The following is a 12277-nucleotide window of genomic DNA, read 5'->3' as shown; positions in this document are numbered from 1 at the left end:
GTCCCCTTGCTTGTGACACACGAGAGCAAGCTTGGTGTTTTCTCTTAAGCTCGGTGAGTTACTGCCTTGCCTGCACTCGGTCTGGGTTTGCCCTCTCCCTTAAAAACCCACTGACTTTTATTTGCATGAATAATCCTTTCTCGACTTCCTTTGCTTTGTATCCTGTGAAGGCAAGGCTTTGCCCCAGACACTTACTCTTTCCCTTCTTTTGTCCTCTTACAATGGGAGACTTTGGGTTTTATTGTAGATACAAGCTAATCAACCATTGACTTCATTGTATTTTTATTTACCTTTAACTAGTTGTCATTTTTCAGCCACTCCTTATTTTAGTGGAGGCTCTGAGTTCTCCTTGGAATGGAAGCCTTTCCTACCCCCTAATCATCATCATTACAGCTTTTCTCTGGGTTCAGTGCTGCTGCTGCTTCTGTTTGTACAATGCTATTAATACTGATTCAGCACCATTAATGTACTGAACTTTGGTGCTGGTTTTATTACAGTGTACCATAATTTTGCCTTGACCATTTATTTTACTTGAACTGTTTATGGGAGGACACATCTTGCTCTGAGGGCACATCTGCAGATGTCTGGTGTTATTTTCTATGGAATTACAAGCAGGGACGTGCTGCATAATATCTTCTAGTATGACATACAAAGTTTTGATAACCTATTTATGGGAAGAGATGCACATTCAACAGTTATTGGCAGACCAGAGGGTACTTAATTTTTTGGATCTGTCAAACCTTCAAATGCATTTTGTCATTCTTGCCAAGAGTGACAGGAAAGGCTTTGTTGTGAAGAGTTCTCACTGCCCACAGCTGCTGTGTCAGGTTCCTCACTGTAACATTGCATCGGCCTGTAAGATTGCACTTGGGTTTAACAGTTATTGAAATAACACTCAATGGCATTTCAACCCTTGTAGCTAAGAAATTAAGTGTTGTTTGACCATCTGATATTCATTAGCAAATATTTACCTACCTTTTATGAACTCTCCCCTGGATTAAGCAAGTGCAATGTTTGTTTGTATCACCAGTGTGTGTTTGTTGCTTAGCACGAAGTCTTCAGAAGCATTTAGGAGCTTACCAGGGTTGCTGTTGAGGGTTAATTTTGTTGTCACACTTTCTGTCAGATTTCTATAAGAGCTTTGATAAGACTGTGATTAATGCTTTACAGCTTCAAAGAGGCTGTGTTATTAATGTGAGGGTTGACATAAAGTTACTCTAGTGAGAGTATTATAATAGCTGAAAATCTATCTTCATGATTCTCATTGCTGCAGAGTGCCATGGAGATGGGTGGTTGGCTGTACATCTGTTTTAACTCGTGATGAGAGCCAGATTCCTCACTTGCTTGAGTCTATTCAAGTATCAGTCTGGTTTTATTTGGCAGTCCATAAGGAAATTCTTTTCTTGAATGGGAAAGGCTCAGTCTTTCTGAAAGTGGCTTGATTACTGTAAATTATGGTAAATTTTCTCATGCAGTGCCGCTGTTCAAGGCCAAGTGCAGTGCAAACTTCCTCATTTCTGCAGGTAAAATGAACCATTCAGCTGGGTGCTAAGCTCCAGCATCAAGCAACTCAGCAACAAGGACAACTGCTCTCTTTTCAGCAGCAGGTTTGTATCAGAATATTAAAATGCACACCTTTGCCTTAGAGTCATGTTCTTGAAAGGAAATGCACACAGTACGGGTGCCGAATGTTAAAGCTGCCTTGGGCTTTATCCAGGCACTTGGTCACACTGAGCTTCAGCCAGCTGAGTAAAAAATTGACTTCCTGCAGTGTCTTCGAGTTGCAAGTGCAGAGCAAAGAGCCCAGCATTTTGTGTCTTACAGCCCCTTGGCAAGGATTGCAAAAGCAAAGTGGACTTTGTGCAGATGATTTGTTCATGGCTACCACGTCCCTGCCTGGTGAGTGTCAGCCTCCAGTCCCTCCACTCATGTACCAGTGCTGTATTTTCTCAAGTTCTTCATCTGAACGTCAAAATGCCCAGTTTACTTTTTGGTGAGGTTTTATTCTGCTGACATTCTGTACTATGAAAAACTTGTACATGTTTTGAAGTCCAGTTTCATTGAAACTGATTAGTCTCAAACGTAGCAGTTGGCTTAGCAGAAGACAGATGCGTTTGTCCTCTGAATCTGGGGTTTGTTTTCACGTTATTTGAGCAATGGAGGAAGTTGCCGTTCCCTGTGGTGACTTTATGGGCCTATGGAACTTTCTTGATTTCATAAATTAGATGGAATCCACTTTATTGTCATCTGCTTTGGGACGAGCTATAAACGTATGTATTTCTCTTGTCAGCTCTGCTAACTGCTGTGTAGCACTGCAGTTCCAGCTGCTGTGCTGTCACACTGCTCTGCAGCTGAGCAACGCAATGCTTGGGCAGCTGGGGCATTGCAGCTAGAGTTCCTTTGGCAAGAAAACTCACTGTGTCTTCAGTTCCCGGAGAAGACTGGAAAGCATTCCTGTAGGAAAATGTCAGCGGGCTGCAGCTGAGATGAGTGAAGCACTTGGTGTCACAGCAAAAACAAATCCTTCACAAATATCTCACCAGACGCAAGCGATTCAGGAACTGCTCTGCATATTAAAATGATTATTTTACATGATGTTTCTCCTTCATCTGCTTCTATGTGTTAGGAAGGATCTGCTGTGATAATCTGCCATACGTCCTCGGATTGTCAGCCTGAAGCTGGAAGGAGACTTTCCAGATCTAACAGATGCAGTTTTCATGCCTGCAGATGTGCCTCAGCTGTAGCTGCTTATCAGCAGTTAAAGGTGTTCCTACGTTGGGCACCTACTTCATAAAATACCAGCATATATTTAGTGGAGGTTAATGGAAACAAACTGTGTGTCTGCTGTAATAGCTGGTAATTCTGTTTTTGTCACCTCTACTTAAGTTGGCTTTTCTGTTGATTTCCTTCCTACAATGAAGAGCACTTGACGTTAATTGTTTTCATTTCTGTTACCTGGTAATGTTCTTACGTAGTGCCTGAGCAAAAAGCTTAGGGACATTAACAGTGCTGTGCTTCCAGTACAGAATAGCTTCTACAACTGTTACAGCCCAATAAATGTCTATTTATTGCTTAAGGCGAGCTTGCATTGCATGCCAGAACTGATGGCTTTGGAAAGCCCTGGTTAGAGAGGGGGCAAGAAGGGAGCCTGTGCACTATGCTGAATAATTTCCCTTTTGAAATGCAAGATAAGTCTGTTGTAAATAATTGGATTGCAGCTCATAGCAGTAAATATATAAAATCATCAGTGACGACGACTGCTTTGTTTCGCTCCCCATTAAATCCCCCAAAGTCAAGATTACCTCTGCAGGTTGCATTGAAGAAGCAGAGAATAAGAAAGATAAAGGAAAACAGACTGGAAATGCTTGCTGAAGAGGGGGATGAATACATGGTAAAGTGGAGCAGGCTGATGTGGCTGAGCAACCTTTACTTCTTCGGAGATGAACATCTGAGAAATGACGTTACCACAGTTGTAATAAGCAGAGGGATTCAGTTTGGTAAAAAAAAGAAGCCAACTAACAAAATAAATTATAGCAAATAAATATAGTAAATAAATATAGTAAATAAAAAACGGAGTGTGGCTTTTTAGCAATTTCAAGAACTTTAATTTCACACTTCATTTCAGGGTCAGACATTTCACTCACTGCAGTGAGTTTAGGAGCACCGTATTCGTGGCTCAGGTTAAAGCTCACCTTCATTACGGTGGAGATCTACATTTTGAGCATTCTTCTGTGCTTAAATACAAAAATTCGATGCTGTTCATGAGCTGTTGCTAAGGCTCTAAATATAGAGAGCACCTTTCTGGAAGATCTGTGAAGCATTTTGTGTGCCAGCTGTCACTTATTGCTTATTTTTGCCTTAATACTTACTTAAATGAAAGCTAGTGGAACATAACTACAAAAAATAAGATGAGTGTTCTTCTCTGTGTCAGTAATAGCCATGAAAAGTGACTTGCCAGCAGTGATGTAGGAACTGAGGGGAGGTTGTGTTCCTGGGCAGGGTGGGAGTTAGACATGCACAATGGTGAGTGATGGAGAAATTCCACAGGAGATCCAGTGCTGCGTATCTGTGTGCTCTATCTGCTGTTTTAGCTTTAGAAGTGTTGGCATGAAGGCAGAAATAACATTTTAAAATCTGCATGTTTAATATTTACACTTAATTGTTTCAGTATGGCTCTTGTGTGGGTTAAACTTGTGTAGAATTAAAGGCTGTGGATGTTTGTTTGTGCTGCTCTGAAGTTGTCAGATGACATTCTGTGCTATTTAAGTCATTGTGGATGAGTAAGTCTATAAGCTTAAGACTTCCTATGATTTCTGTTAGTCAGTGAAGGTGTAGCGTGTTGAGGATTTGAATGTGGTGCTGTGAATGTAGATGGCAGATACCCAGGGTCAGGGAATGGGGCTCTGAACGAGCACTGATGGAGCTGAGGGTGTCCCTCAGTGCTCAGTGCAGGGGTTGGACCTGATGGCCTTTAAAGGTCCCTTCCAACTGAAATGATTCTAGGATTAATTCAGTTCACACAGTGAGGAAGACCAGAGGCAATTGTTGTGGATTGCTGTAATAGCATGTTTAAGATGTGCTTTCTCCTGGTAGGACTTTTCAAGCCTAAATGTATTAATCAATTTTGTGAATAGCTTCAGCTGTGCTATTCTGGGTCTGCCCTACCGTGCTAACATATCTTACAATGATGCTTTTATAATTCGTAGAATCACAGAATGGCCTGGGTAGAAAAGGAGCACAGTGTTCATCCAGTTCCAACCCCCTGCTGTGTGCAGGTCACCAACCAGCAGCCCAGGCTGCCCAGAGCCACATCCAGCCTGGCCTTGAATGCCTGCAGGGCTGGGGCATCCACAGCCTCCTTGGGCAGCCTGTAACAGTGCATCACCACCCTCTGGGGGAAAAAGAAATAAAGATGATCTTGGTGAGATCCAGTGATTTGATCTTCAGTGCTATCAGAAAGGCTTTGCCAAATGTTCTCAGAAATTGATGTTTTAAATAGCCCCAGCTCAGAATTTTCTTACACTTTCCATGGCAACAAGTTCATCTGTTATGCAAATGTCACGTTAACAGTCTCTGTAAATGCACTGCTCCATTTCTTTCCTGCAAAGTGGATGTTTAGTTCTTGGTGGAAGTACATTTTAACAAAGAAATACAGTTACGTGTGTGAGCACCTGCCTTGAGGTGAACTGAAATGTCTTCCTAAGGTGAGACTTGGGGGTAACATTTGTAATCTCATTGGATGACTCAGTGATTTAAGAAGCTTTTTTATGCATATGAGAAGTGATGGTTTCTGCGGGTCTGTTTCTGTAGTAGGGCAGAATTGTTTTCCTAATGATAGAGGTGGTTGTTTTTTCTTTTTTAATGAGGCAGTTTGGTCCTAGCAGTCACTGTGAAGTTCGTCTTCAGTGCCTATGCTGTCCTTCCTCCTTCTGCTTCTGCTGTGTAAGCTTGAATGCGTATTTTAGGGAAGGGGAGGTGCAGGGTGTGGTGGGAGACCCTTTAGTCCCCAAATTTGCTTTTATTTTCAATGTTGAGGATGTATTTCTCTCTGCTGTTGATGGTCCTTAAACAAGGCAGTTGTACTGGTCGTTAATTGCAAATGAGAACAGAAATGAACTAAAACAATGGGGTAAAACATGCAGTTTCTCATCAGAGGCTTTATGTTTTGGGAGGCAGCTGAGCTGTGGCCATTACTGGTAAGTCAGGTTTGGACAGCTTGACAGCACAGGTCTGAGATCTGGTGTAGCTCTGAGTTATTCTCATGGTCCTCAGAAGTTAAAATTCCATTGCACTTAATGGCAGTAGTTTCTATACAGTAAAATTGACATGGACTGTTATCAGATAACTTCATAATGCTGCTGCAAGAAAAGTGCTCCATTAATTATTTATAATAATAAATGGCAAACGGGGTCATCTTGACATCAGGATGTTGTTGCCTTTTCTCTGCATGTTTTCATAGGTACTCGGCAGCACTGTTGAAATAAGACTGTTAATGATAGTATGTAGCTACTGAGATTTTAATTGACATCCGCTTTAAGTAGATGTTTGTGTTTCAAAAATCAAGCTGTGCCATTTATGTCTTGGATCTCACCCTGAGGGCTGCACGGAGATGTGCTGCTCTTGCATCCTCTCAGTGCCTTTTTAACATTCAGTTTGAGAAGGGTTTGGTGTTGATAGTGGAAGTCAGTGCTGGCAGATGTGGTTTGTGTCTTTGAATCAGATGAGTGCCTTCCAACCTGGGTAATGGCAGACGATCAGACCGAGAGTCTAAAAACAGAATCAAGACACTTCAGTGTTACCAGCAGAACTCTATTTTCATTCTTTTCCTGCTTAGTTCACTTGCTGTTTGATCAATTATGTATATTAAATAGGCATGGTCCTTAATTTTATACACCATGGCATGCGTTGTTGGATGAGTTCTCAAAAGCCTGTGTGACATCACCGAATGTGGTTTGCTTTGTGCTTCTTCAGTTTTAGAGCAGTTTTTGCTGTTATTTTCAATGACTTTTTGCATGTGCAGAAGGCATTCCTTTTCTCTAGCTCGTCTCTCAGAGCAACCAGTCAGTTTTTCACATGCACCTAGAAATGTAAGTAACTGACATGAAAAACATGGCATATCCATTAGTATGCTGGATGTGGGATTAGAGGAATTCTGATGCACAACAGACTATTTCTCAAATGAAATCTCAACCTGAGCAAAGTGGAAATGGTGATAGAGTTGTGGCTTTTGCTGAATTTTCTGTGAGGATTGTTTAGCTTGGAGATACTCTTAATCTTTCTTTAATTCTCTTCAACACCAAAATATTGGTATTTAAAAAAGGAGAAAAAAATCTGAACCAGTCCAAAAGGGGTTTGACCAACAAGTCTGTGCTGTTAGCCTGCAGTTCAGTCATGGACCCACGTGGTTCTCACTGTTGGTGTAACATGGCAGTCTGTTGTCTTTGGTGTTTCTTGTAAGGCATCAAAACAGTGCTTGAGAGATCAGATGGGAGATTCCCCTTCCTGCTTTATGGTGGGAGCTGTGAGCGTGTTTGGTGCTGCACTTAAAGCTCATTAAAGATAATAGCATCTTGTGTAGTTTTGCAATACTTAATTATAGGATTCGACTCCAAGCAAGACTGTATTTGACTTCTTCCCTCCTGGCATCTGAGCACACTGATCTCACTAGGAATTACCAGTTGCTGTGGAGTCCCGTTAGTATTTTGGTTAACAGCAGCGATTGGAGTGCGGGCACTGCGGGTTGTTTGGGGATGTCTTGGTCTGTCAGTAGCATTAAGTACAGGCAAACAAAGGTGGTTATTTGTCACTGAACTCCTCCGAGCCGAGCAGCACTGCAGTGTTGATATTGACCAGTTATCTGGCCACTGAGAGCAGTGTGAGATCTGTGCCTATTGCAGTGCTTAATGCTGTGTGGCTACTGCAGGTGGTACAGGCAGGTAATGCTCTTGCTCCCCTGTCTACAGCATGCATAAATAGCTTTTAAATATGGCTCCTCCTCCCCTTTCCTCTAAGTGGCAAGGCAGATGTTCCTGCATTCCTCTCTCGACCTTTGTTGCTGTGGGCAGGTAGCTGTTTTTCTGTCTCTTTCTTTCATTCAGTTTCCTTTGCATCTTTCTTTTGCAATTCCTGAAATGCCCATGCACATATATTAAGTTCTGCCCTTCATTTATTCTTTTGTCATTGTTTCCATTTCACTTTCCCTGTGTTTCATTCCTGTATCTTTCTTGTTTAGACCAAGTGGAGGATCCAGCTGGCCGTAGCAGCCATGTAGGACCCTTCAGGAACCTGATGGTAAGTGCACGTGTGTACTTATACTCAGGCTTCCACCAGGTTCTGTACTGTGAGGAGCTGTTTTCCCTCCTGCAGGCTTCTGACAGTTCTTGATGTCTTAAACTGCAAGAAAACTGTGGGGCAGACCTTTGGTTAATTCCTTGTTGATACTTTGATATCAGAATTGCAGGTAGAGGTTTTCACTGGAATTAGGCAGGGAGAAAGTATGTCAGTCTTTCATGGTTATGTGAATTTTAAGAGCACTTTGAGAGCTCTCATGATGGAAAGTCTATCAAAAGCCACTGGGTATCTTCAGAAGATCCTGAACTCTGGTGAGTTTGAAAGCTAAGAAGGCATACCACGAGGATATGCTCTTCTTCAGTTCTCTGCCTGGACATCTGCTGTTGAATATGGTTAGGATCATAGGGTGGATCCATCTGGGACAGTCCCTGCTGTGCTTGAGTATAGGACACTTCTGATCTTTATAGGGAAAACTGCAAACTACAAGCCAACAGGCTAAAACTAATAACAGGAAAACAGCAGGAACTGTGTGCTATCCCTGGCTGATGTGTCAGCAACTGAAGTGGCACATCTGATAAATGTATGCAGGCATTTTGCTCACTATAAAGGTGAACAGATGCCAAATGAAACTTCTCTTCAAATGCATTTGGACCTAAAGGCCAATAGCTTGAAATATTTCTAACAGTATCAGAGAATAGGTTACTTTTTTATTTTTTTCCTTCTTAGGAGTGTGCCAAGGTATCTTGCAAATGGTCTTTTTCCCATCAATAGGATAAGAAAGCATGCGACCTAAATAACTCCATTTTGGTTAAAAATCCTGATACTCTGATGACTTCCCAGATAATAATTCAAAGTGCTGTAAATTTTGCATTCTATATATGGAGAAGACTTTGGAAAACCTGTTTGCTTTGGTACTTCAGAGTGATTTTTGTTGTTGTTGCTTTTGTGTATCTTGCATTTTGAAGAGCACACTTTCCCTTTCATCTTGCTGTGAGAAGGAGCTGCTCTTGGTTTGCAGGCTCTGACAGTAACCTGTCACCATGCTGAATATGGAGGCTGCTGTAGAATCAGACTGTATTGTTGCCAGTGATTTCATCTCCATACCATCCCCAGCTGAACCATCTTGTGAGGCTGCCTCTAGCTGCGGCCAGGCTTGGCAAAGGTGAGAGCTGCATCCAGGCCTTTTTGGTTGAGTCAAGATGTAGATATCAGTCTTGAAATGATAAGTGCTCTGCAATAAAACAGAGCTCTTAGGGAGTTTGAATAGCTGAATACGTGTTTTTGTTATGTGGCTCTTAACATGGTGATGCAGTGTTGATTCCATAGGATTATACTGCAGTTCAACACTTAGACCTTTTACCTAGAAGTAGAATGCTTGTTGCTATGCTTGTTGCTTCTGTTGCTGTACAGGTCAAGAACAGTTTTGGGCAGCTTGGTGGATACTTCTGGAGAAGTGTCTGAATTTCTTGCTCAGATCTTGGTACTGCATGTTGAAGTTACAAATAGCTGAGGTGTCCTTAGCATCAAATTGTGTTCATATCAGACCAAATCAGATGCAGTTGGGCTTAAACTGCTCGTGGCTGTGTGAACTGCTGACAGCTTGAAACCATTTGGTGTTGGAGCCTTGTATTGCCTTGTCAGGTAAATCAGAATTTGCTCCTTTTGGAAAGGTTTGATGTGAACTGATAGAATGTTTGCGGATATTATGGGATAATTGCTAGAACTGCCTAGGAAGAGTGCATGCCTGTTTTCCAAAGGTGACAAAAAAGTGTTCTGAATGACTGTAATATCAGTTTCTGAGACTGAAAACTCATAAACTGGTAAAAGGGAAACGAAGAAAAAAAGGGTAATTACACACATGAATCTGAAAAGCCCTGTGGAATTTGGGGAGCGCCTGTGAAACTTGAGCTCCTTGGAAGGAAATGAAGGTAATTATTTGGATGATGTAGAAGGTTCAAATAAAAACAAGTATTTCCTTTTAAAGCTGACCTGTCTCAGTTCTATAGGAGGGGGTGCATACTTGGAAAATTTGGGTTGGAATAGAGAGGAATTTTTTTAAAAGGCATTTCAGACTTTTGGTCTACAGTGTGAAAAATATTTCAAGAAAAAAAGGAGGAACTTGTTGACGGGGTTATGAATTGGAATAAAGTGCTTCTAAATAAGAGATGAATTTATGGCTGTAATTCACACTTCTGACTTGAGAAGAGGGGTCACTGTGTTAGCGTGGTGTTCTGTGTGTTAGAGGGAGCAACGGAGACATTTGGATGGCTGCTTCTGGAGAATGCTTGTTCCTAGGAGGTGGGTGTGTGGAAGTGTGAAGTTCCAGATGAGAGGTGCTTGCAGCTCATGCTTACACGTGGAAGTTCACTGCGATGACTTGAGTTAGAGGATTTTGGCTTCATTTGTGCGTCCAGTCCTTGCCATCAGTTCCAAAGATTGCAGAACAGAATCTTTAGGAGCGGGATCAAAAAGGTAGTGTTAGAACTTTGTAGCACATACATGGGTGAAGTTCTGAATGTCTCTGCGTGTTGCATCACAGATCAGGTCTTTGCGCAATGCCATTTTACTCTAATCTTCGCTGTGTTCATTATCTCATGCAACTCTAACACAGTTCCCAGTTTTGCGATCCGAGAGTGTCAGCAAGCTTGGTTGTGTCAGTGCACGTGGTGCTACACCCTTGGTTTGCTGTTATCCAGTTCCATCCCATTTGTTTACTGCCTTTGCTGTGTTGGCCAACATCATGCTTATACTTCATTTCTTTGATTATACCTCCTCTCCATGTCATAATTCAGAATGTTTGCACAGGTTTAGAAGCCTCTGTGAGCTTCTGTTTGGTGCAGCCTTCCAATTAACACTAAAGAATAATAATGCAATTTCCATACACTTGTATGAAATACAGTAATCTCGCTGATTGAAAGTAATTAATGACTATGACTTGAGCTGCTTAACTCTGTCACAATAGATCTCCTTTGTGGTCTGTGCTTGCTTTGTAAGATATTTCGGAGTATTGGCTTTTTAGAGTCTCACGATTAACTTCTTTCAGGCCCTAGAGACTTACTACCTTATCAGTACATAGTCACAGATTAGACATCAAAATTAAACGAGCAGATGGGTAATTTCTTCTAGGTCATCTTTTCTTGCTTCTTTTGTTCTGTACTTGGCCTTAGCACTTTTTGCCCTGTGGTCAGTGTGTTTTCTGAGTGTTCTTCTTCCTTGCAATGTCATTTGAGTTCCTGAAGAAAAAAGAGTTTGTACAGAAGTATGTTGTACTCCAAGGCTGGGTGTTTTAATTTGCCAGTCAGATATGAAAAATAAAAATTGCTCAACAGGAATAATGCATATTTGTTGTTTGTTTTTCTTTCAGGAAAGAAAAAGACTCAGGAAAGTAAAAACAAGGGGAGGAAGGCAACAGATACAAAGCAGAAAAAGACTGATTTGGATTCTTCGGCAGATATGAGGGATTCTAAAGAGGGTGAGAGCTCTCAAGTATCTAATTGTTTTCTTTCCCATTATCTTCTTCAATCAAAGCACAAGTTTTATCATGTTTAATAAGCTAATGCGTTATGCTAAAGCAGGAAAGTGAACAATGTTTATGTTTACCCAAACAGTTCCATTATCAGTCAATTTGGATGTCAGAACTTTGTCAATAAGGCAACTCTGCAATTGGAAAACACAGCTACTGTGAAATGTCTGTGCCCAGACCCCTTTGAACAGAGAAGACCTTATTCAAAAATGTCTTTAGAGCTTATAGCTGTAATAATGACTGTATAAGAAAGATCAGTGTTACAAGGGAAAAATATAGTAATAATGCACAGAATAGCTAAGCATACCATTTGTCCTGAAGGTGATCTGAAAAGATTATGTATAAAATTATGCTGTTTACATATTATGTATGTAAAAATGACTTAAATGTGTTTTGAATGCGTGGGTTTTTTTGTTTTACAATCATGGAAAACTTACCTTTGCTGTGGGTGTAACTGGTAATGGTTAAGGCTCTGTACAGGTACTGATAGATATATTTTTTCCAAACTTACTTAACTTTTTTGACCCATTTCTTCACTCTGTTTTCTCTTCTGCTTGCACACTGCGTGCACTGTTTTACTGCTGATGTCTGATGCTCTAGCTAGGGAAGGGAGATGAACTTCCTGCTCCATACTCAAGGCCGCTTCAGAAACTCTGTGAGTTGGCAGAAAGAAATGGATACATCTGACAACAGATAAATAAAATTGGCACACAAAGGTGTGAATAAACAACCAGTTTACACTGATCACTGGGATGCATGCAGGCAGATTCAGTGTAGGGAATAGCTATTCAGGCAATGGCTAATAGAGAAATTTCATAGACTGGAAAGCACCATGCCAGATCTAAGTTACGCCTTGTCATGCATTACAGTGTAAGTCCAGATTGTTGCATTGTGCACCAAGTTAGTAATAACTGTGGGGAAAAGCCCAAAATACTTTAGCTGTGTGTCCTGCTGTGCTTTTCT

General features: G+C 41.2%; 1 protein-coding gene across 6 annotated transcripts in view; it reads left to right on the top strand.

The window, feature by feature from the left end:
* The window catches only part of PRDM2 (PR/SET domain 2), a 62631-nt gene that overhangs the window by 30314 nt on the left and 20040 nt on the right, over positions 1-12277 (top strand). For 3 of the 6 annotated variants that reach the window (XM_052691585.1, XM_052691589.1, XM_052691586.1), the window contains one exon: positions 11156-11263. In XM_052691585.1, coding sequence (XP_052547545.1) covers positions 11156-11263 — 108 coding nt within the window. Of the gene's footprint in view, positions 1-7732; positions 7792-11155; positions 11266-12277 lie in introns of those variants that run through there. The other 3 variants (XM_052691590.1, XM_052691588.1, XM_052691591.1) reach the window with 2 other exon arrangements.

Source organism: Tympanuchus pallidicinctus, unplaced genomic scaffold (assembly GCF_026119805.1).
Source record: "Tympanuchus pallidicinctus isolate F22 unplaced genomic scaffold, pur_lepc_1.0 scaffold29, whole genome shotgun sequence".
Classification (NCBI taxonomy): domain Eukaryota; kingdom Metazoa; phylum Chordata; class Aves; order Galliformes; family Phasianidae; genus Tympanuchus; species Tympanuchus pallidicinctus.
The sequence above is the reverse complement of the archived record's forward strand: the minus strand, read 5'-3'. Positions and strand labels throughout refer to the sequence as shown.